This window comes from Pogoniulus pusillus, chromosome 35, assembly GCF_015220805.1.
Source record: "Pogoniulus pusillus isolate bPogPus1 chromosome 35, bPogPus1.pri, whole genome shotgun sequence".
Taxonomy (NCBI): domain Eukaryota; kingdom Metazoa; phylum Chordata; class Aves; order Piciformes; family Lybiidae; genus Pogoniulus; species Pogoniulus pusillus.
In genome coordinates this window covers 485,880-509,005 of record NC_087298.1, presented here as the reverse complement: position 1 = coordinate 509,005, position 23,126 = coordinate 485,880, and the positions used below count along the sequence as shown (strand labels likewise).

The window sequence follows — 23,126 nt, the reverse complement described above, 5'->3', positions numbered from 1 at the left end:
CTATCCTGTGGAGCTGTGCTGAGGGACATGGTTTGGTGTTGGGTGCTGGGTGGAGGCTTGGACTGGGTGAGCTGGGAGGGATCTGCCAACAGATACCTTCTGTGGCTGTGTCCTGCCCCTCTTTCTCTGTGCTGCAGCCACCAAGTGGTGGTCCTTCAGCAGTCAGCCCTGCTGGCAGGGCCCCGAGGAGCCTGCTGAGCTGAGGCTCAACTGTTGCTCCTCACCCCTGGCAGGGCAGTTCAGCACTCACAGGCTGCAACAGAATCACTTGGGGTCATTTCTGTCCTGGCGCAGGGTCCCTGGAGGGTGCTGCCCGCTGCGAGGGGCAGGAACACCCGTGGTGAAAGTGGCACTGACCATCTTCCTTCACCCCCCCTTGCCCTTGCAGAGCACAGTGGGAGAGAACCGCTGGCTGCAGGGGGAGCTGATCCAGCTGCTGCTCAGCCGCTGCGACCTCAGCACCGCGGCCAGGTGGGCGCAGCGCTGCCAGCTGCCCGAGGAGATGCTGCCCCCCGCAGTGGCTGCTGAGCTGCCAAAGCTTCCCACCCGGGACAGGTAAATATCCTCTCGAGTGCCTCCTGGCTGCGGGGTCCTCCTGCCGCACAGACTACATCTCTGCCTCCGGGGGAGGGAGCACTGCAAAGCCTTCCCTCGCTGGGCAGAAGGCCTGGGGGTGCCTCTGGCAGGTCCATCCTACCCACTGCTGGGCACTCGGAGCAGCAGCAGCTTACTTCATGCTTGCACAGGAGTCTTCAGGCTCCCTCTGCCAGATCAACAGCACCAGAAGAAGTGGCTGGGACCTGCTTGTGCCTCTGCTTCACTGAGTTAACCCCACTCCTGTCCAAGCTGTCTCTGTACTCTGCATCCCCCACGCTGCTCTGCTCTGATTTAAAGCCCTTTAGGACACTTAGGACCAAGAAAATGATTTTTAAGTCCCTTTTTCCCCTCCTTTTCTGTTAATTTTCTTCCTCTTGCAGCCATTTTTCATCCCAGTCTGTAATTTTTGCCTCATCCAAAGCTTGCAGAGAGTTTCTGACACTTGGGGTGAGATCCCCAAAGTTAATTGGCTCTGGGCTAAACCCAGACTCTGTGGCACAAACTTACCAAGTGAGCTTAAGAAGCTTTTAGCCTCCTTAGCCCCTTCTGGCCCCTTCTTGTCCCCGAATGCCCACAGTGACAGTGCCACAGCTCCTCTCCTGCTCTGGGCCCCCCATGTTGTATGCTGCTGTAGCCACAGCTCCTCCCCTGATGGGAGCTCCCTCCTGGTGCATGACCTGAAAGAGGAGCAGAGGCAGAGGCACAGAACCAGCACTGAGAGTTCTCTGCGTTGCAGCTGCCTGACCTCAGCTGCACAGAGCTGTGCAGACAGCTCCAGTCAGGGGTCTCTGTGAGCCTGCTGCAGGTGCAGGGGCAGAGGGGAGGGTGAAGTAAGACAGTGCCCAGGTTCCATGCTGTGCAGAGAGCCTCAAAGGGGCTGTGAGAAGAGAGGCTCAGCATTTTGGGAGGCACAGCCACCTGAGCTGGTGGCAGCTGCAAGTGAGCTCTGGAGGAGTAGCAGAGCTTTGTAGTTCTGCTTCTGGGCGTTCTGTGCTGTGCCTGAGGACATGGCCCAGGATCATCCTCTTCATGCAGCACTGTCCTGGCCAGCTGCTCGTTGGGAAAGCAGCCTGCTGAGCCCCAGGAATCACTTCTGTGCTCCTGAGCATGGTGGTGCTGTCTGCCGTGCTTCAGTGGCTCTGTCCCGGAGGTGTTGGAGCAGGTCACTCAGAGCCAGCCGTGCCTGGCTCCCTCTTGCACGCCTCTGCTTGCCCTGCACCTGTCCTGGAACTGCAGCCTGCAGGTGGTGCTGCACAAGGGGCACCCAGGGCTGCACAGAGCATCTGGAACCCTGGGCTCGCTGGGGGCTGGCAGAGCTGGCTGGGAGCTGGGAGAGAGCTGGCAGAGCTGGCTGGGGGCTGGCAGAGCTGGCAGAGGGCTGGCAGAGCTGGCAGAGAGCTGGCAGAGCTGGCTGGGGGCTGGCTGGGGGCTGGCAGAGCTGGCAGAGAGCTGGCAGAGAGTTGGCTGAGGGCTGGCAGAGAGCTGGCAGAGGGCTGGCTGGGGGCTGGCTGAGGGCTGGCAGAGGGCTGGCTGGGGGCTGGCTGAGGGCTGGCAGAGAGATGGCTGAGGGCTGGCAGAGCTGACTGAGGGCTGGCAGAGAGCTGGCTGGGGGCTGGCTGAGGTCTGGCAGAGAGATGGCTGAGAGCTGTATGCGGGCTGGCTGGGGGCTGGCAGAGGGCTGGCAGAGAGCTGGCAGAGCTGGTTTAGGACGGGTAGAGAGCTGCCTGAGGGCTGGCGGAGAGCTGGCAGAGGGCTGGCTGGGGGCTGGCTGAGGGCTGGTAGAGCTGGCTGGGGGCTGGCACTGAGCTGGCAGAGCTGGCTGGGGGCTGGCAGGGCTGGCTGGGGGCTGGCTGGCAGTGCCATGGGCACACAGCCCAGCAGGCTCTGTGCACACAAGTGCTGGTCAGCCCTGCTGCAGGCTGCAGGGTGCCTGGGCTCCGAGGGAGGGGGCAGTGCCCAGGCTGGCCTGCTGCAGCCAAGCACTGCTTTCTGCCCCACTCACAGAACCCAGCGTGGTAGGGGTTGGAAGGGACCCTCAGAGGTCATCCAGTCCAACCCCCCTGCTGAAGCAGGTGTGCCCAGGTGGGCTTTGAAAGTCTGCAGAGGAGACTCCATCACCTCCCTGGGCAGCCTGCTCCAGGCCTCCAGCAGCCTCACAGTACAGAAGCTTCTCCTTAAGCTCAAGTGAAACCTCCATGGTCTGCCTTGTGCCCCATGCCCTGTGCCCCATGCCCTGTGCCCCATGCCCAGCCCAAGGGGGCTTCACCCTTCAGCTGTTGATGTGCATTTATAAGATCCCCTCTCAGTCTTCTCTTTCCCAGGCTAAAGACCCCCATGTCTCTCAGCCTCCCCTCACAGAGAGATGCTCCAGTCCCTTCACTGTCTCCACAGCCCCCTGCTGGGCTCTGTCTCTTGAACTGGGGAGCTCAGAACTGGCCACAACACTCCAGGATGCAGCCTCACCACAGCAGAGTGGAGTGTGAGGAGAACTCTGGCCCTGCTGGGCACAGTTCTCTTGATGCAGCCCAGAATGCCACTGCTGTGCTGGAGTTGGTGTGCAGAAGTCCACCTGCTTGGGCTGTGGGCCATGTGTTGGGAGTGCAGCATCCCCCAAGGCCTTCCTGGCATTTGAGGAGCAGGCAGATGTCAGCAGGCAGAGCCAAGGCCTGTCACAGACAGAGGAGGGGAGGCAGTGCTGCTCTGGGGGTTCACCTCCTGCCAGGCTGCTCTGCTCGGCTGGGCTGGGCTCTGCTCACCTCTTACCCTCCCTGCTGAAATGTGCTGAGGTATTTGTATCCTGGAGTTGGTGTTGCTAGCTCAGAGGCCAGGGGAGGTGAGTGGAGAGCTGGTGGGAAACTCTTGGCCTCTCTCAGGAGGTAGCTGCTAAGCAGCTGCCAGCCCTGCAAACACAGCCCTGGAAGCTGCACCACGAGGGAGCAGCCCCACGTGGAGCTGAGCTCTGTGCTCAGGAGGCAGAGACTGTGCCCAGGAGGAGCTGCTGATGGCATCACCCTCTGCAAGGAGCCAGCAAGGAGGTGATCCTTCCCTCTGCTCCCCACTGCTGAGACCCCACCTGGAGTACTGCATCCAGTTCTGGAGCCCCTGGGACAAGGGGGACGTGGAGGTGCTGGAAGGGGTCCAGAGAAGGCCAGGAGGAGGAGCAGAGGGCTGGAGCTGCTCTGCTGTGAGGAGAGACTGAGGCAGTTGGGGCTGCTCAGTCTGGAGAAGGCTCCCAGGTGACCTTATTGTGGCCTTGCAGTATCTTAAAGGGGCTACAAGAAAGCTGGGGAGGGACTCTTTAGGCAGTCAGGTAGGGATAGGACTGGGGGGGATGGAACAAAGCTGGAAATGGGGAGACTGAGACTGGATGTTAGGAAGAAGCTGTTCAGCATGGGAGTGGTGAGAGCCTGGCACAGGTTGCCCAGGGAGGTGGAAGCCTCATGCCTGGAGGTGTCTAAGGCCAGGCTGGATGAGGCTCTGACCAGCCTAGTGTGAGGTGTCCCTGGGCATGGCAGGGGAGCTGGCACTGGCTGATCCTTGTGGTGCCTTCCAGCCCTGAGTGGTTCTGTGATTCTAACAGGAGGTCACAAGGAGCTGGACATGAGCAGGCAGTGTGAGCTTGCAGCCCAGAAGGCTGCATCCAAAGCAGCATGGCCAGAGATGGAGAGAGAGGATCCTGCCCCCCTGCTCTGCTCTGGGGGGACCTCACCTGCAGGGCTCTGTCCAGCTCTGGAGCCCTCAACACAGGAAGGACATGGAGCTGCTAAGGGGGCAGGCTGAGGGAACTGTTGTTGTTCAGCCTGGAGAGGAGAAGGCTCCAGGGAGACCTTAGAGCAGCTTCCAGTGCCTGAAGGGGCTACAGGAAGGCTGCAGAGGGACTGTCTCCAGGGCCCTGCAGGGACAGGACCAGAGGCAATTGTCTGGAATCAGAGCAGAGCAGATTGAGATTGGATGTGAGGAGCAAGTTCTGCACCAGGAGGCTGCTGGAACACTGCAGCAGGTTGCCCAGGGAGGTTGTTGAGGCCCATCCTTGGAGATGTTCAAGGTGAGGCTGGACAGGGCTGTGGGCAACCTGCTCTGGTGGAGGATGTCCCTGCTGGGTGCAGGGCTTGGACTGGCTGAGCTTTGGAGGTCACTTCCATGATTCCCTGATGTGATCACTGCTCCCTGGGCAGCTTGGGCACTTCCAGCTCAGAGCAGCTGGTGTGGGCAGCAGAGCAGAGTCCCCTCAGCATGGCTGTGCCCCAGGTCTGCCCCTGCTCACCTCCTGCCTCTCCTTGTCTGGGCCTTGCCGCAGAGCCTGCAGCTGAGTGCAGCTCATTGGGGAGCCTCTTTCCCCTTCGTGCAGGAGCTTCCTGCTGCTCTTACCATTGGAGCTCTGAAGCTGCCAGGACCAGTCACTGGCTGCCTGGTCAATGCCAGCATCTCACCAGGGGCATAAGGACCCCAGCTGAAGGCCAAGGCTGCTGCTGAGTGAGGTTCCTGCTCCCAGAGGCTGCTCCTCAGCTTTGCTGTCTGCAGCACCACAGACAGGTTGGACTGGATGATCTCAGAGGTCTCCTCCAGCCTGTTGGTGGAGGTCTGTGCAAAGGCTTTGGGGCACAGCCTGGGCTGGAGGGTGACAGAGCATGGTGAGTGCTGCTGATGGCCTTGTGGGTGCCTTGAGCCATTCACCTGCTGAGCTCCCTGGCTCTGCTCTCTCCCAGCACTGGCTCCTGGTGGAGCTCCCTGCCCCTGCACCGCAGCCACTGCAGCACAGCTGCCATCAGTCCTGAAGCACTGCTGCAAAGGCTCACCTCTGCAGCACAGGACACTCCTGGCTGGCTGGGACATGCAGCTGCTCAGCTCTGCTGCCTTGCTGGAGCTGCCTTCCTCCACCTTCCTGAAGCTGCAGCAGCTGCCAGGTGGGAGCCAGGAGGTTTTGCATGAGGTGTGAGCCCTCAAAACACAAAGGGTTGGCTAACAGGAGTGTGACTTAGCCACAAACTCTTCATCTAGAGAGATAAAAAACATCCTCTGCTCTGAGAATCCTCTGTGGTGTGAGGGTGGAGCAAAGGCCCATGCTTGGGCTGTGCTTTGTCACAGCTGAGAGCAAAGCTGAGAGCAGCCCTGAAGATACAGCCTTGGGGGTGCTGAGCAGCTGCCCAGGAGCCAGCAGTGCCTCCTGCAGCCCAGCAGGCAGCTGAGTGCTGGCTGCAGCCAGAGCAGTGTGGGCAGAGGGCAGGAGAGGGGATTGTGCCCCTGGGCTCTGCTCTGCTCAGACCTCACCTCCAGTCCTGCCTCCAGCTCTGCTGTCCCCAGCAGCAGCAGGACACAGAGCTGTGGAGTGAGGCCAGAGGAGGCCACAAAGATGAGCCCAGGGCTGGAGCAGCTCTGCTGTGAGCACAGGCTGAGGGAGCTGGGGGGGTGCAGCCTGGGGAGGAGAAGGCTCCAGGGGCACCTCAGAGCTGCTGCCAGAGCCTGAAGGGATCCTGCAGGAAGGCTGCAGAGAGACTTCAGCTGAGGGTGTCTGAGCCAGGCCATGGGGGAATGGTTTGGAGCTGAGGCAGAGCAGGGTTAGAGTGGAGCTGAGGAAGAAGTTATTGAGTGTGAGGGTGGTGAGAGCCTGGCCCAGGCTGCCCAGGGAGGCTGTGGCTGCCTCCTGCCTGGGGGTGTTCAAGGCCAGGCTGGATTGAGCAACCTGAGCTAGGTGAGAGCTGTCCCTGGCCATGGCAGGGGGTTGCAGTAGCTGAGCTCTGAGATCCCTTCCAGCCTGAGCCATTCTGTGACTGTGACTCCTGAGGAGCTGCCACAGGCCAGTGGAACCTTTGTGCCTCAGTTTCTCCTCTTCAGTCCAGTAAGGCTGCAGCAGCTGCTGTAAGTTCCTGGCAGCCAAGGCAGAGCCTGGCTGCATTACTGAGTGAGCCAACAAGGCAGCAGCTTCCCAGAGGGGTGTGGGCACTGCAGAGAGCAAGGTGGTACCAGCCTGGCAGTGGCATCTGCTCTGCCACTGGGCACAGCTCGTGCAGCTGCTGAGCTCCACAGGGCAGGGCACTGCTGGAGAGCTGAGCCTGCACACCCTCATTAAACATCTTACCCAAACACTGCCCTCCCTCTGCCCTCACACAGCCAGGGCTGGTTGCAGAGGGAGAGCTGCTCAGCTGCCCTCACACAGCCCCTGGGCAGCAGGGCACTGGAAGGGCTTCTGCAGCAATAAACCATTTTGAGTCTCTGAGGGAGGAGACTGTGCAGAAGTTTGTGATCTTGGATTGTTTTCCCCCTGGGTGCATCACCTGGCTGAGCCCCACAGCAGAGTGCTGCCCTTCAGAGCCTGCTGCAGGAAATGTGCTGTGCAGGAGCCTGGCCTGGGGAGCAGCCAGCTCAGCCCTGCAGCCTTCCCAGCATCCCCAGGCCTTCATACCCAGACTGGCAGCTTCTCTGTCTGGTGCCACCCAGACCCCAGTGCAGAGGGCAGCACCAGCAGGCTGTGGATGCAGCTGGTTGGCTCCCCCCCGGGGGGGGAAGGTTTGGAAACTTCATTTCTGAGCTTCTCTGATTTCATCCCTGTGCACTGCAGGACAAACCTCCTGCAGCCTGTGTGGACATCCCTGCCCGTGGCAGGAGGGTTGGGACTAGATGGTCTTTGAGGTCACTTTCAACCCGAACCCTTCTGTGATGCTGTGATTGTACAGGGAAGGGGATCAGAGCATCACAGAACACATCCCACTGAAAGAGCCCTCCCAGCTCAGCCAGGCCAAGCCTCCAGCCAGCACTGCAGGGCCAGCCCCAAACCATGTCCTCAGCACAGCTCCACAGGCTGCTGGAACACCCCCAGGGATGGAGACTGCAGCACTGCCCTGGGCAGCCTGTGCCAAGGGCTGAGAACCCTTCCAGAGCAGAAATATCTCCTGAGCTCCAGCCTGAGCCTCCCCTGGGGCAGCTTGGAGCCATTTCCTCTGCTCCTGTCCCTTGCCCCCAAGCAGCAGAGGCTGCTCCCTCCTTGCTGCAACTTCCCTGCAGGCAGCTGCAGAGAGCAAAGAGCTCTGCCCTCAGCCTCGTCTGCTCTAGAAGATGATGGAGAAGCAGGAGGATAGCAGCAGGAAGCTCTGCAAAGCCTTCCCAAGCCATTGCACCACAAAATGCTGAGCCAGGTTCACCCATCCCCACCTTCTGGTGGTCTTGGCATGGAGAGTTTCCTTCTGAGCCAGTTTGTGCTTTGGGCAAGTGTGAAGCTGCTCTTTGGGCACTGTGCTGGCCCAGGCTGGCTGCTCTGCTGCAGGCTACACCGTGGAGCTCTCAGGCTTCCCTGTTAACCTCGAGGGCACTATTAGCTCTGGCTGTGGAGACAGCTGCCCAGCACTGGCACCCCAGGGGCTTCAGTCCTGGGAAAGAGAGATGTGGGACACATGTCTGTGCCAGGAGGAGCAAGGGAGAATGGGCCAGGCTAAAGAGACTGTGAGGTGACAGGCAGAGGGAAAGAATCATACAATCACAGACTCAGCCAGGCTGGAAGAGAGCTCCAAGCTCAGCCAGCCCAACCTAGCACCCAGCCCTGGCCAATCAACCAGACCATGGCACTAAGTGCCCCAGCCAGGCTTGGCTTCAACACCTCCAGCCACACAGACTCCACCACCTCCCTGGGCAGCCCATTCCAATGCCAATCACTCTCTCTGACAACAACTTCCTCCTAACATCCAGCCTAGACCTGCCCTGGCACAGCTTGAGGCTGTGTCCCCTTCTTCTGTCCCTGGCTGCCTGGCAGCAGAGCCCAACCCCACCTGGTTACAGCCTCCCTGCAGGCAGCTGCAGGCAGCAATGAGCTCTGCCCTGAGCCTCCTCTGCTGCAGGCTGCACACCCCCAGCTCCCTCAGCCTCTCCTCACAGGGCTGTGCTCCAGGCCTCTCCCCAGCCTTGCTGCTCTTCTCTCAACACCTTCCAGCACCTCAGCAGCTCTCTTGAATTCAGGAGCCCAGAACTGGACACAGCACTCCAGGGGTGGCCTGAGCAGTGCTGAGCACAGGGGCACAAGAACCTCCCTTGTCCTGCTGCCCACACTGCTCCTGAGCCAGCCCAGGATGCCATTGGCTCTGCTGCCCACCTGGGCACTGCTGCCTCATCTTCAGCTCCTCTCTGCCAGCACCGCCAGGGCCCTCTCTGCCTGCCTGCTCTCAGCCACTCTGGCCCCAGCCTGTAGCTGCTTGGGGTTGCTGTGGCCAAAGTGCAGAACCTGCCCTTGGCCTTGTTCAGTCTCATCCCCTTGGCCTCTGCCCACCCATGCAGCCTGGCCAGGACCCTCTGCAGGGCTCTGCTACTCTCCAACAGCTCCACAGCTGCTCCTAGCTTGGTGCCATCTGCAAACTCACTGATGCTGGACTCAATCCCCTGCTCCAGATCATCAATAAAGACATTGAACAGGACTGTGCCCAGCACTGATGCCTGGGGCACACTACCAGTGCCAGCTGCCAGCTGCATGTGGCACCATTCACCACCACTCTCTGGGCCCTGCCTTCCAGTCAGTTCTTGACCCATATCAGAGTGACTCTGTCCCAGCCAGGAGCTGCCAGCTGTGCCAGCAGCTGCTTGTGGCAGACAGTGCCAGAGGCCTTGCTGAAGTCCAGGTAGACTCCATCCACAGCCTGCCCCACATGCACCAGGCAAGAGAGGGTAAGAGGAACTGTGTGGCATGAGGAGAGGGCCAGGGTGAAATAAAGGGCTTGAGGCTTCCTGATGTTCCTCCAGACCAGGATCTCTCCTAGCATGGCCTAAAGCTGTTGCCTCTGATTCTGTGCAGGGCGGAAGAGGCCACAGGAGGAGGTGATGATGAAGAGAGGAAGAAGCAGGACTACTACCAGCTCCCTATCCCCCGGGCACACATCCACTTCCTGCAGACCTGGGAGGAGACTCTGCAGTGCTGGGAGAAGGTGCTGCAGGTGAGTGCCACTTGGCTGTTCTCTCTGCAGGGCCAAGGAGCAGAGACTCCCTGGCAGGGCTGTGTGCAGGCCACTGCCGTCAGATGTCCTCCTCCCCAGATGGAAATCAGCTTCTTCCTCCAGGCTGGGCTGCCTGGGGAGTGTGGTGGGAATCACTGTGCCAGGGAGTGCCCTGCAGGGCACTGGGGTGTGCTGTGACAGCTCCTCCTGTAGCAGCTGGCACACCACAGAGCTGCAGCTCCTGCAGTCATAGAACCGTTTGGATTGGAAGGGACCTTAAAGGTAACCTAGCTCCAAGCCCCTTCCACTGGAGCAGGGTGCTCAAAGCCCTGTCCTGCCTGGCCTGAGGCAGCAGCCACAGCCTCCTCAGGCAGCCTGTGCCAGTGTCTCAGCAGCCTCACTGGAGAGAACTTCTTCATTGCAGTTACCTACATCTCCCTCTTGTCGTGTGCAGCCATCGCCCTTCATCCTCTCACTGCTCTCCCTGCCCGTCCCTCCCCAGCCCTCCTCTAGTTACCCTGAAGCCCTGCAAGGCCACCACAAGGTCTCCCTGCAGCCTCCTCCTCTCCAGGCTGCACACCCCCAGCTCTGCCAGCCTGGCCTCACAGCAGAGCCCTGCCAGCCCTGCCAGCACTGCTGTGGTCCCCTCTGGCCATGCTCCAGCAGGTCCCTGTCTGTGCTGTGCTGAGGGCTCCAGAGCTGCCCCAGCACTGCAGGGAGGTCTCAGCAGGCACAGCAGAGGGGCAAAATCCCCTCCCTGCCCCTGCTGCCCACACTGCTGGGGATCAGCCCAGGCCAGGCTGGGGCTGGGCTGGCAGTGCTCATTGCTGGCTCCTGTGCAGCTTTGCACCCCCAGCACCCCAAAGTCCTCCTCCGTGGGCAGCTCTTCAGCCCCAGGCTGTGTCTGTGCCTGGAGGCTGCTGCCCAGGTGTGCTGTGGGCAGGGAGGGCTGCCAGCACTGATGGTGTCTCCTGTGTGGCAGCCTGGGCAGGTGGTTGGCATGGACATGGAGTGGAGGCCCTCGTTCGGCAGCGTGGGGAGGCCTCGCATCGCCCTGCTGCAGATGGCGCTGAAGGAGGAGGTCTTCCTGCTGGACCTGCCGCAGCTCCTGGAGCAAGCTGAGAGCCAGGGCCAGGAGGAGAAGCTCCCCCACTTCCTGCAGATGCTCTACTCAGACGCAGCCATCACCAAACTGGGTACCTGTGCCTCCTGCCCCTGCCCTGGGGTTTCACCCAGCTTGCCTGGAGGACCTCCTGCATGCTCCTGGGCTCCTCATTCTCTAAGCCCACTTCTCAGGGCAGCAGCTTGGGCAGCCCTGGGGATCCAGGCTGTGCCAGGGGAGGTTTAGGCTGGACATCAGGAGCAGTGTTGTCATGGGAAGGGCTTGGAGGCACTGGCACAGGCTGGATCCACAGCCGAGGGAGCTGGGCTTGGCCAGCCTGGACGAAAGGAGGCTGAGGGGAGGCCTTTTGGCTCTCTACAACGCCCTGAAAGGAGGCTGCAGGCAGGTGGGGGTTGGGCTCTTGTCCCTCTTAACGAGGGAAGTGTTGGAGTGCCACCTCTGGGTGTTTAAAAGCCACCTGGGTCTGTGCTGGGGACATGGGGTGGGCAAAATGCCTGCGCTTGGTGACCTCGGAGGTCCTTCCCAGCCTGGGTGACACTGTGATCCCATGGAATCCTGCCATGCCAGGATGCAGGGTGGCTGCTGGGAGTGGAAAGGATGGAGGCATCTCCCCAGTCCAGGTGGGACCCAGGATTTCTGATTTAGCCTCCCCTCTTGGGGTTGGAATTGTCTTAGTTCCACAGGAAACCCCAACCTGCACCCAGCCTTCAGTGCCCGAGGGCAGTCTGCCCCCCAGTCTGCTGGCCCTGGCCCAAAGCTGCTGTGCTGGACACCAGAGCTCTCCAGCTCACCACACCTGGGGGCAGCTCCTCTTCCACAGCTGCCTTTCACTAACCCAGCTGATTGGAAGTTGACCTTATCAGTATTTTCCATCCACCTCCCAATCTTAGAACCATAGAATGGGTTGGGTTGGAAGGGCCCTCTCAAGATCCCCCTTGTTCTGCCAGAGTGTCCCTTAGGAAGAGGAGGGGCAGGAGCCTGCCCTGCTGCCTGTCTGGCAGCCTTGTCACCAGCGCTCAGACAGATGCTGGCAGCATTTGGACTCAGCTGGGGGGCATCAGCTCTGGGTTCAGTTTTCCTGCCATATGATTTGGGCTTTTTTCTTTTTCCCTCTCCAGGCTATGGGATGTCTGGAGACCTCAGCAGCCTTGCAGCCACATGCTCTGCTCTGAAAGACACAGAGAAGCAGGCACGAGGTGTGGTGGACCTGCTCACAGTAGACAAACAAGTGAGGATGAGCACATGGAGATGTGTGACCGTGTGCCTGCTGCCTGTGCCCCTGCCTCGCTGCTGTCAGCTCACAGCATTGTCTTCTGGGGGCTGTACCAGCAGGGAGATGGCACAATGACCTCTTCCACTCGTGGCTGTGAGCGGAATGTGACTGTGGGGGGGCAGAGAGGAGCATTTAGTTGTCATCAACAAAAAGAGTTAGAGCTTGATATACATCCAACTGTTAGTTGTTGCTTTGAGTGGTAAGTGGGGAAGGGTCTGGAACAGGGCTGGAGAGGAGCAGCTGAGGGAGCTGGGCTTGGTCAGCCTGGAGGAAAGGAGGCTGAGGGGAGACCTTCTGGCTCTCTACAACTTCCCAAAAGGAGGCTGCAGCCAGGTGGGGGTTGGTCTTTTCTCCCTCTTAACAAGTGATAGGACAAGAGAAGACAGCCTCAAGTTGCTGTTTAGGTTTAGGTTGGGTTGGTCATGAGACAAAACACCTGCACTGAGAGGGTTCTCCAAGCCTGGCACAGGCTGCCCAGGGAGGTGGCTGAATGCCCATCCCTGGAGGTGTTTCTGAGAGGCAGAGATGTGCTGAGGGCCATGGGTTAGCACCAGCCTGGGTAGACTTAGAGTATGATTGGACTGGATGCTCCTAGAAGCCTTCTCCATGATTTTATGCTACCTCTTTCCCCAGCCTGCAGGAAAGCTGGGCAAAAGCAGGTGCAGTGGAGTCAGAGCTGCATTCAGCTGGGCCAGAGCTGCTGAGCACAGCCCTGGTTTCCCGGGGCGAGGCAGCAGCGCGGCAGGCAGGCTTGCAGCGAGGCTGCTGATGGGCTCAGCGCAGGAGTTCCCTTCAGCTGAGGTGCAGCTGTCTCTGGGGCAGCACACAGCAGCTCCAGCAGCCTGCAGACGTGTCGAGGACAAGCATTTTAATGGGCAGGATTTATAGAGTGTGCTGAAGGCTGTGGCTGGGGTGAGGGAGATCCCTGGGGCCGATAGCTTAACCTGGGAAGTGCTGCAGGCGCTGGAGTGGCTGCCAGCAGCTAATGCCTCGCTTTAACCCCAGCAGCGCCAGCTGCGGAAGGGCCTTTGCCCACGGCCTCGCAGGAGCAGCTTCTCCCAGGGGCACCGGGAGGAGGAAGGTGCTAAACTGCCGCTGCTGTTCTTTCATTGACTCGGTGCTCAGCAGCCTCCAGCGGAGCACCCTGCACGCCTCTGAGGGGTCCCAGCCCCCCTGCTCTGATGCAGTGCTGCCTGCCCGCACTTCCCCCTCGCAGATCCCCCTGCAGTGAGTGTTTGCTAACCAAATCAGCAGACGCTGTGCCTATCTCCTGCCATCCCAGCCCTTGTCTGAGACAAGGGGACTCGATCTGCCGGCAGATGGAGGCGATAGGGCTGCTGCCCGGCCCCACCCCTGGGAGCTGCCTTGTAACCGTCTGCTCTGTGTCTTCTTTTGGGCAGCTGCAGAAGAGCTCTGCCGACTGGAAGAAGGGTGCCCGGGAGGCTGATGCCCTGTCCCCGGAGCACAGCTCCCAGGAGAGAGGCTGGAGGCAGCCGGAGAAGGGGCTGAGCCTGCTGGTGCAGCGTGTGCTGGGCAAGCCCCTGGACAAGGCGCAGCAGATGTCCAACTGGGAGAGGAGACCGCTCCGAGAGCAGCAGATCCTCTACGCAGGTCTGGGCACCGCCTCTGCCCCTGCCTGCTCCCTGGCGGCATGGCAAAGCCAGAGATGCTTTGCAGGTAGCCGCCGTGCAGAGGAGCCAGCACGGCGCTGTCTGCCCTCGGCAGACCTGGCTTGGAGGGCTGCGGTTGCAGTCATTGGTGCCCTTGGGAAAGCAATCCCCTGCTCCGCAGAGCTGGGCTGATGGAACAGCACTGCAGGGGGGAAAGAGGGGGGTGGGGGGTGGGGGGAGAGAGAGAGAGAGAGAGAGAGAGAGAGAGAGAGAGAGAGAGAGAGAGAGAGAGAGAGGAAGGAAAGGAGGGGAAGGAAGGAAGGAAGGAAGGAAGGAAGGAAGGAAGGAAGGAAGGAAGGAAGGAAGGAAGGAAGGAAGGAAGGAAGGAAGGAAGGAAGGAAGGAAGGAAGGAAGGAAGGAAGGAAGGAAGGAAGGAAGGAAGGAAGGAAAGAGAAAAAGAAAGAAAGAAAGAGAGAAAGAGAGAAAGAGAGAAAGAAAGAGAGAAAGAAAGAAAGAGAGAAAGAAAGAAAGAAAGAAAGAAAGAAAGAAAGAAAGAAAGAAAGAAAGAAAGAAAGAAAGAAAGAAAGAAAGAAAGAAAGAAAGAAAGAAAGAAAGAAAGAAAGAAAGAAAGAAAGAAAGAAAGAAAGAAAGAAAGAAAGAAAGAAAGAAAGAAAGAAAGAAAGAAAGAAAGAAAGAGAGAGAAAGCAAAGAAAGCAAAAGTGCACTTCCTTCTGTCTCACTTGACAGCCTCTGGGAAACAGGAGCCCTGCTCCTCTGGCGGGGGGAAGTGCTGCTTAGAGCAGGGCTGACAAGGGACAGGGATGGGGTCAGGGGGCGCAGCACAGAGTCGGTGCTGTGCAGGGCCCCCAGGAGTTTGCTGCTGCTGACCCTGCAGTCAGAAGCCTGGGTCTAAATCAAAGGGGCACCAAAGGAGAGCCCAGTGAAGGGAGCCAGCCCTTGCTAGCTTCAGCTGCCCTTGGGGCTGACACAGCTCCCACGGGAGTTAATCCTCAGGACCCACAGAACTGGCTGGGGCCGCGGGCAGCTCCGCTGCAGCAGCAGCCCCACGGCTCCGCGGGTGGGCAGCTGAAAGGCTGCAAACAGCCCCGCGGAGACTGCCTGAGACGCTGCACCCAGTGGGGAAGCTGCTTCCCAGAGCTGGGCAGTGGGAATACAGTGCGGGCACGGCGCTGCTCGGTGACCACGGAGAGCAGCATGGCTTGGCTGGAGCTGCCTGAATGGTGCACTACGATTTGCACCAGAAGCAGCAGAGAGGTTGCAGCTCTTTGAGCTTCTCTGCCTTGATGCTTCCGATTTGGTTGAGGATGTCCCTCCCCGCTGCAGGGGGGTTGCATTAGGTGACCTTTAGAGGTCCCTTCCAGCCCAGGTGGGTCTGTGCTTCTCTGGTCCTGTGTTAGGCTGTGATGCAGGGTGCAGGGTATGACCCAGCAGGAGCTGGACCCCTGTGGTTTGCTTGCAGTCAGTGGCATTTACAGCGGTGAGGACTCTGCTTGGCATCAGCAAAGGATTCCTTTTGCATGGCACCACCTGAGGCTCATCTTCTCTTCTTTTTAGCTTCAGATGCATACTGTTTGCTGGAGGTCTATGAGAAACTCTGCAAGGATCCAGAGAGCTTTGGTCTGAGTTCAGACCTGACCAAGAGTCTGGTGGGAAAACCAAGCACAAAAGCCAGGGCGAAGCTGAACAAACAAGAGGCAGCCTCACCTTCTGGACAGGTTTGTAAACACCTTCAAAGCACTGCACATTGCTCAAGACCCCTGCAAATGACACCTTGCCTCCTCTCCCTCCCGTGGCATGCCAGCTTGCAGCCTGTTCTCAGGACTGTTGCAGCAAACATCTTCCTCTCCCCTCCCTGCTTACTCCTTCACCTGCCTTGCTTCAGCTTTCCCTGCCAGTGTTCACTGCTCTTCTCAAGGCTGGGTGCAGCTCTGTGTGCCAGAGTCCAGCTGCCTCTGCTGGCCCAGATGCCTCTGCCATGTTTCCTCAGTGCTGTGGGGTTGGATTCTGTGCTCTAGGCTTTGCCTGAGCTTTCAGAGGCCTGACTGCCTTACTGGTGCTTTTAACTGAGCTGCTGTGTTTTGGTTTCACATTGGGAGTGCCTCCTTCATTGTGTCTGGAGCAGACAAAGCTAAAAGCAAACAATGCCTCAAAACAATCTCTCAGCTGATGCCTTGTCCCTGTCTCCCTGCCCAGCACCTCACACTCCATGACTGCTGTCCCCCTGCAGTGCTGTGCCATGGTGTGCTCCAGGTGCCATCTGCAGCACTGCCTCCAGTTCAGGTGCTCCCCAGCACAAGAAGGACTTGGAGCTGCTGGAGAGAGCCCAGAGGAGGCCACCAAGATAATCAAAGGGCTGGAGAAGATCTGCTGTGAGCACAGGCTGGGAGAGTTGGGGCTGTGCAGCCTGCAGAAGAGAAGGCTCCAGGAAGACCTCAGAGCCCCTTCCTGAAGGGGCTGCAGGAGAGCTGGGGAGGGACTCTGGACAAGGGCTGGGAGTGGCAGGCTGAGAGACAATGGCTTTGAGCTGGGAGAGGGGAGAGTGAGAGTGGAGAGGAGGAAGAGATTGCTGAGAGTGAGGGTGGGGAGAGCCTGGCACAGGCTGCCCAGGGAGGCTGTGGCTGCTCCTGCCTGGAGGTGCTGAAGGCCAGGCTGGATGAGGCCTTGAGCAGGCTGTGCTGGTGGGAGGTGTCCCTGCCCATGGCAGGAGTTTGGCACTGGATGATCTTGAAGGTCCCTTCCAACCCAACCCATTCTGCGGGTGACAGCTCCATCAGCTGTAGCCCGGAGCTGTGTGGCTCTCTCATCCTGACTTCCCTCTCTCTCACGGTGCAGTCCTGCAGTTAAAGTGCAGCCATCCAGCTGCTGGTGTGCCTCTGAAGGCCTTAGCAGAATCCTCTTGTGTTTATTAGCTGAGAAGACTCCCTCTGGCTGGGGATCCTCCTCCGTACTCCCAAGGTGTGTTTAGCTCCCGAAGTCCCCTGCAGGGCTGGACTGAGCTGCTGGTGGCTGGAGTCCCCTCTCTGAGGTCCTCCTCATGGACTGTGCACATGTGCAGCACCCCAGCAGGCAGGCAGAGCACAAAGCTGCTCAGCTCTCTGTGGGAATGTTGTGAGTTACCACAGACCTGCCTGGCTGCTCCCAGAGATGGGAGAAGTGAGTGCTCGGGGCTTGAATTACCTTGTGAACTCAGGGGTCAGCTGTGCTCCCTGCAGCCAGGCTCACTCACCCAGGGGCCGTTGGTAAAACCTGGACTGGGACTCAGGACCTCAGGCTTCTGCTGCCTCTGTGTCCTGTGTGACTCCAGGATCTCCTTCCCACTGCTTCCTGCTCCACTCTGAAGTGGGGCTAATGACATTATTCTCCTTTATAAGTTTTTAGCTCTCTGCTGGCATGAAACGTGAGAAAAAAGCTCCATGTGACATTGCTGGCCATTGGATAAACACTGGGAGCTAGGAGCCAGCTGCTGCTCCTTTCCAGCTGTTTGGACAGAAGCAGCAGCACAGGGTTAGTGTCTTCCAACTAGCTCTGCACCGAGGGGGCAGCTCCAACTGTAGTCACAGCACTCTGCTGCCCTGGGGCACAGCTGCACCCAGCAGGCTGCCTTCAGGGGCCAGGGACAGTCCAGTCCACCCAATGCATGCAACAGTGTCTGGGGGGTGCAGCACCACACAGGTGGAGCTCTTGGGTCTCAGCCACTTCAGGTGGGCAGCCCAGGTGCATCTGCAGGGTGTGCCAGGCTGTCTGCAGCTCACAGCTCATCTGTGCTGCAGAAGCTCTTTGCCCTGCAGAGGTGGTAGCTGTGCCCTTCAGCCATCCCACCCCATCCAAGTTCCTGGAGGCAAAAGCCAATGCTGGAAGTTCCTTAGCAGCTTCCCTTCTCCATGAATTTAGCCTCTCAACGGCAGAACCTCCACACGCAGGAGCTGCCCCAGCAGCAGACAGCTGAATCACACAAGCAGATTCCAGGCACTGCCTGCTTTTACCCTTCCACAGATACCAAAGCTGATGTGGTTGCTTTGTCTACCTGTTTCTCCCCCTGTCTGTCAGATGCCCTGCCCAAGGCATGGCTCTGGCACACGGATATTGATTGCAGCCTGATTTGATAAGGGAACTGAGGAGAGACTCCCAGAGATAAGTTCTGTGAGTGCCTGGAGATGTCTCTGTAGGGCACAGGAGGCCAGGCTGGCATTTCTCCAGGGAAAGGCTGCAGATGCTCACTTTGGGTGGCCAGTGAGTGCATGGCTCATTCAGAGTGAGCCCCATGGTGTGCAGCCTCCTGCCCAGGTGGCAGGTGGCCAATGCAGAAGGGACGTCAGGAGGAGCTGGAGGTGTGCAGGGCATGGGGGGACCTGTGCGAGGGCTGGAAAGGGGCAGCTGGATTGGGCAAGGCACAAATGCACTGGAAACAGCCTTCTGCTCTGCTGCTTACAGACCTCTTGCCTTTTGTAGCAGTGCCAAGGAGCCAGGCAGGCCAGCCTGTGTGCCCCTGCTGCCCTGTGCCCCCGGGAGTTCAGCGTGGTCTGTGACAACATGCTGCAGGGCCTGGGGCGCTACCTGCGCTGCCTGGGCGTGGACGTCTGCATGCTGCAGAACCAGGACGAGCACAGGAGGGCTGCAGAGGTGAGTCCTGCCCCTGTGTCTGTGCCCTCGGAGCTGCCAGCCTCACTGAGGCTGCTGAGGTTAGTCCTGCCCCTGTGTCTGTGCCCTCAGAGCTGCCAGCCTCACTGAGGCTGCAGAGGTGAGTCCTGCCCCTGTGTCTGTGCCCTCAGAGCTGCCAGCCTCACTGAGGCTGCAGAGGTGAGTCCTGCCCCTGTGTCTGTGCCCTCAGAGCTGCCAGCCTCACTGAGGCTGCTGAGGTTAGTCCTGTCCCTGTGTCTGTGCCCTTGGAGCTGCCAGTCCTGCCCCTGTGTCTGTGCCCTCAGAGCTGCCAGGCACACTCCACGAGGCAGCCCTGCTGGGTAGTGCCTTGCTCAGAGCAGGCAGAGCTGGCAGAGGCTGCCCAGAGTGTGCTTCCTCCTGTGCCTGCACTGAGACCCAGCTCTCTGCTTCACTCTGAGGACCTGTGCCACGTAGCAGCTGGCACGAGCTGGCTCCTGCAGTGGTGTGTGGACATGGTTCTTAATCACCAGCAGGGAGGAGGGGAGCAGGGGGTGCTGCCCTCTCACACCTGCTTTGTGTCTGTTTGTGTCATTGACAGCCAGGATGCTCCAGGTCCCTGGAAGAACAGCAGCAGAGTGTAGAGAAGTGACCTGCAGTCTCAAGTGCCTGCTGAGCAGGAGGTGGAGTGTTTGCCATAGGCCAAAAGTCAGAGAAAGGAACCCAAAATTCACTTAAGCTTCTAATGGGCTCCAGTTTGGGCTTCAGAGAGGGCACTGCCTGGTGCCACCACTGAGGGGTGGCTGCTCAGTGTGAGGGAAAAGGTCTCTAATAAATTGAGATGACTCAAAGGTGATCAGCCACAACTTGCAGTGAAGTACTTGGGTAGGGAAGAATCTGTAGCACGCAGGGGGACAAGGGACATTGACCTTGCCTCCATAGCAGCCTTGCTCCTCGCCCTCTCAGTGGTCTGGCTCCTGCTCCTCCATCTCAGACACCTTCCTGCGGCGCCAGGACTGGAGCAGTGCGTGGCTCTGGTGTGCAGTGCTCAGCCAGGCTGTGCACAGGATGTTTCCTCTACAGCTGTCTGCTGTGCAGGCTCGAGCTCCTGCAGAAGGAATTAGCATCTCCTCTCTGCCAGACTTGCACAAGTCCCTCAGACAGAGCCGTCCTGGCTGCCTCCCCCCGCAGCCTCTCCGCTCCCGGCCGTACCTTATCGCTGGGGACAGGATGTTTGGCGTTGCTCTTGCTATGGTGACTGGACAAACATCCTGCCACTGCCACCAGCCCTTGCAGTGCTACTGTACTGCAGAGCCTTTGATCAGTGCTTGGGTAGCCAAGGACAAAAACGAGTCCTCCCACCCAGCTTCAGAGGGGATTAGTCCTGCTTTCATGAAGGTCGAGCGGGGACCACCCTGCGGCAGGGGAAGGTTTGGGTCGCGCTGGCTGAAGGCAGGGCAGAGCCTGGGTGTTGTGCCAGCCTCACGCTGTGCCAGCCCCAGCAGCCAGGGGGGTGCAGCCAGGGTCGTGCCTCGCTGAAGCACTTCTGCAGTGGTGTCACACATCTGTGCCAAGATCTCCTCCCTCGGCTGCCCTCTGCTCTGTCTTCCTCTCGCTCCCCCTGCTCCTCAGTGACTGCGCAGTTGGCAGGCACATGGCAGGCACTTGGCTCTTGGCCTTCACCCTCTGCTGCTTGAGATCAAACCTGGGAGCTTTGGAGGTTGTGCTTGGGCAGCAGTGGTTGGGTTCACTTTCTCTGCCAGGCCTGTGGCAGTGACTGCTTCCACAAAAAATCATACAATCATAGAATCATAGAATCAAGCTCAGCCAGTCCAGCCTAGCCCCCAGCCCTATCAGTCACCCAGACCATGGCACTAAGTGCCTCATCCAGGCTTTGCTTCAACACCTCCAAGGACAGTGACTCCACCACCTCCCTGGGCAGCCCATTCCAATGCCCACTCTCTCTGACAACAACTTCCTCCTCACATCCAGCCTAGACCTGCCCTGGCACAGGCCACTCCCCACCTGGCTACAATCTCCCTTCAGGTAGTTGTAGACAGCAATGAGCTCTGCCCTGAGCCTCCTCTTGGCTAAACACCCCCAGCTCCCTCAGCCTCTCCTCATAGGGTTTGTGTTCCAGGCCCCTCCCCAGCCTTGCTGCCCTTCTCCAAACACCTTCCTGCACCTCAACATCTCTCTTGAACTGAGGAGCCCAGAACTGGACACAGCACTCAAGGTGTGGCCTGAGCAGTGCTGAGCACAGGGGCAGAAGAACCTCCCTTGTCCTGCTGGCCACACTGTTCCTGATGCAGGCCAGGATGCCATTGGCTCTGCTGCCCACCTGGGCACTGCTGCCTCCTCTGCAGCTCCTCTCTCCCAGTACCCCCAGCTCGCTTTCCTCCTGGCTGCTCTCAGCCACTCTGGCCCCAGCCTGTAGTGCTGCTTGGGGTTGTTGTGGCCAAAGTGCAGAACCTGCACTTGGCCTTGTTCAGTCTCATGCCATTGGCCTCTGCCCACCCATGCAGCCTGGCCAGGTCCCTCTGCAGGGCTCTCCTACCCTCCAACAGCTCCACAGCTGCTCCTAGCTTGGTGTCATCTGCAAACTTACTGATGCTGGACTCAATCCCCTCATCCAGATCATCAATAAAGATATTGAACAGGACTGTGCCCAGCACTGATCCTTGGGGCACACCACCAGTGACAGCTGCCAGCTGCATGTGGCACCATTCACCACCACTCTCTGGGCTCTGCCATCCAGGCAGTTCCTCACCCAGCACAGAGTGAATCTGTCCAAGCCAGGAGCTGCCAGCTTGGCCAGGAGCTTCTCGTGGCAGACAGTGTGGAAGGCTTTGCTGCAGTCCAGGCAGACTCCATGCACAGCCTGCCCCACACTCACCAGGCAGGAACCTGATCATAAAAGGAGATCAGGTTGGTGCCTGTGGCCTGCCTTGTGTCGTGCTGCTGCTGTTGGCCAACAGCCCCCACGCTGAGGTTCCCATGCCAGATCTGCAGCCACAGATCTGCTGGCCTCTGAGAGCAGGACCTCTGAAACCACAGGTGGTGTCCCCCACTTGTTTGTCCCTGTTTAGCTGCTGTGGCTGAGTGAGGTCACATCTGGAGCACTGAGTCCAGTTCTGGGCTCCTCAGTTCAAGACAGACAGAGAACTGCTGGAGACAATCCAGGGGAGGCTGCAAAGATGCTGAGGGGCCTGGAGCAGCTCTGAGAGGAGCAGAGAGCCCTGAGGCTGTTGAGCCTGGAGAAGAGCAGCCCCAGAGGGGCTCAGGAGGACTCGAGGGTGGGGAGCAAGGGGATGGGGCCACACTCTTCCAGTGGTGCCCAGGAGGTAAGAGGTAATGGGCACCAACTGGAACCCAGGAAGTTCCATCTGAGCAGGAGGAGAAAGTTGTTTGGTGTGAGGGTGCTGGAGGCCTGGAGCAGGCTGCCCAGAGAGGTTGTGGAGTCTCCTGCTCTGGAGAGCTTCCAACCCCCCCTGGTCATTGTGCTGCTGGGCAAGCTGCTGTGGGTGCCCTGATGGAGCAGGGCTTGGACTGGATGAGCTCCAGAGGTCCCTTCCAGCCCCACCCTGCAGTTTGTGTTGTGTGTGTTCTGTGGGGTTTAGTGAGGAGCTGACTGGAGAAGTGATTAGAGCCAGCAGAGAAGCTGTAAAAGAGGAGAACCAGAAGACATTCATGCTGGAAATGCCTCAGGTCACAGCTCTCCTTCTGATGGTCCATCCTGACGAACACCCTTAGCCTCTGTTCAGGAGCACCAGCCCCTGTGGGAGCAGCAGCCTCGTGCCCAAGGGCAGGTGCCAGGTCACTGCCCAATCCCTCTCCTTTGGTGGCTGGCAGGGGTGGTTTTGCTGTGTGATGACCATGTCCTGGCTGCTGCAGCAGGATGCACACCAGTGCCTGGCAGAGGAGGTGCACAGCTGGGACAGGATTGGTACCAGGTGTGCTGGACAAGCTCCTTCCCCTGCCCTCAGCAGCCTCTGCAGCCAGCAATGGGATTCACCAGGTGCTGCCCCTGGGCCGTGGCCTCACCTGGCAGCACTGCTCAGTGCTGCACCTCGGGCAGGAGGCTCTGGGCCGTGGCTCACCTGGCCCCAGCCCGAGGAGGCTGTGTGCATCCAGCACTCCTCAGCAGGACCTCTGCCTCCAGCCCGAGGCAAAGAACAGCTCCGTGGAATCACAGATGGGTTGGACTGGAAGGGACCTCCAAAGCTCAGCCACTCCAAGCCCTGCACTCAGCAGGGACATCCTACAGCAGGCTGCCCACAGCCCTGTCCAGACTCACCTTGAACATCTCCAGTCCTCAAGCACCTCCCTGGGCAAGCTGCTGCAGTGCTCCAGCAGCCTCCTGGTGCAGAACTTGCTCCTCACATCCAATCTCAATCTGCTCTGCTCTCATTCCAAACCATTGCCTCTGGTCCTGCCCCTGCAGGCCTCTGCACACAGTCTCTCTGCAGCCTTCTCACAGCCCCCCTCAGGTGCTGGCAGGTCACTGTTAGGTCTCCCCAGAGCCTTCTCTTCTCCATCTGGTGTGCAGTGTGGAGATTCCACCTCTGTGATCGCTCTGTGCGTGCAGCTGCCGCTAGCTGAGCTCTTCGCCCTCCGCATCTGCACTCCCTCCTACAAGCAACCTGCTCTGGCCAGCTCAGGCATTTTTCCTCGCTTAAATCACATCCTGTGCCTGCTGTGTCTCTGGCCAGGCCTTCCAGCCTGCCTTCTGCAGCCTTCTCTTTGCACAGAACCCTAAACCTATCTTTTGGGCCTTCCAGGTGGGCAGCTGGACAGAGGTGGAGGAGTCTCAGTGGCTGTTCCTCTTTTCCCTGCGCTTCTGCAGGGTCAGGTAGAGCAGTGGCAAATGATTCTCCAAGTGCCCTGTGGTCTTCAGGGCTGTGGAGACCTGAGGACTGCATCCTTCGGGAGCAGAGCAGAAGCTTAGAAAAGGTTCTGGCAGTCTCTTGGATCTCTGCTTCCTCAGAAGAAAGTTG

The 23,126-nt window shown here is 59.3% G+C and overlaps 1 protein-coding gene across 3 annotated transcripts in view; it reads left to right on the top strand.

The window, feature by feature from the left end:
• The window catches only part of EXD3 (exonuclease 3'-5' domain containing 3), a 336,064-nt gene that overhangs the window by 152,529 nt on the left and 160,409 nt on the right, over nt 1-23,126 (top strand). For 2 of the 3 annotated variants that reach the window (XM_064171098.1, XM_064171096.1), the window contains 7 exons: nt 389-555; nt 9,368-9,506; nt 10,489-10,702; nt 11,748-11,857; nt 13,303-13,513; nt 15,088-15,248; nt 17,983-18,153. In XM_064171098.1, the coding sequence (XP_064027168.1) occupies nt 389-555; nt 9,368-9,506; nt 10,489-10,702; nt 11,748-11,857; nt 13,303-13,513; nt 15,088-15,248; nt 17,983-18,153 (1,173 nt within the window). The remainder of the gene's footprint in view (nt 1-388; nt 556-9,367; nt 9,507-10,488; nt 10,703-11,747; nt 11,858-13,302; nt 13,514-15,087; nt 15,249-17,982; nt 18,154-23,126) is intronic. The other variant, XM_064171097.1, reaches the window with a different exon arrangement.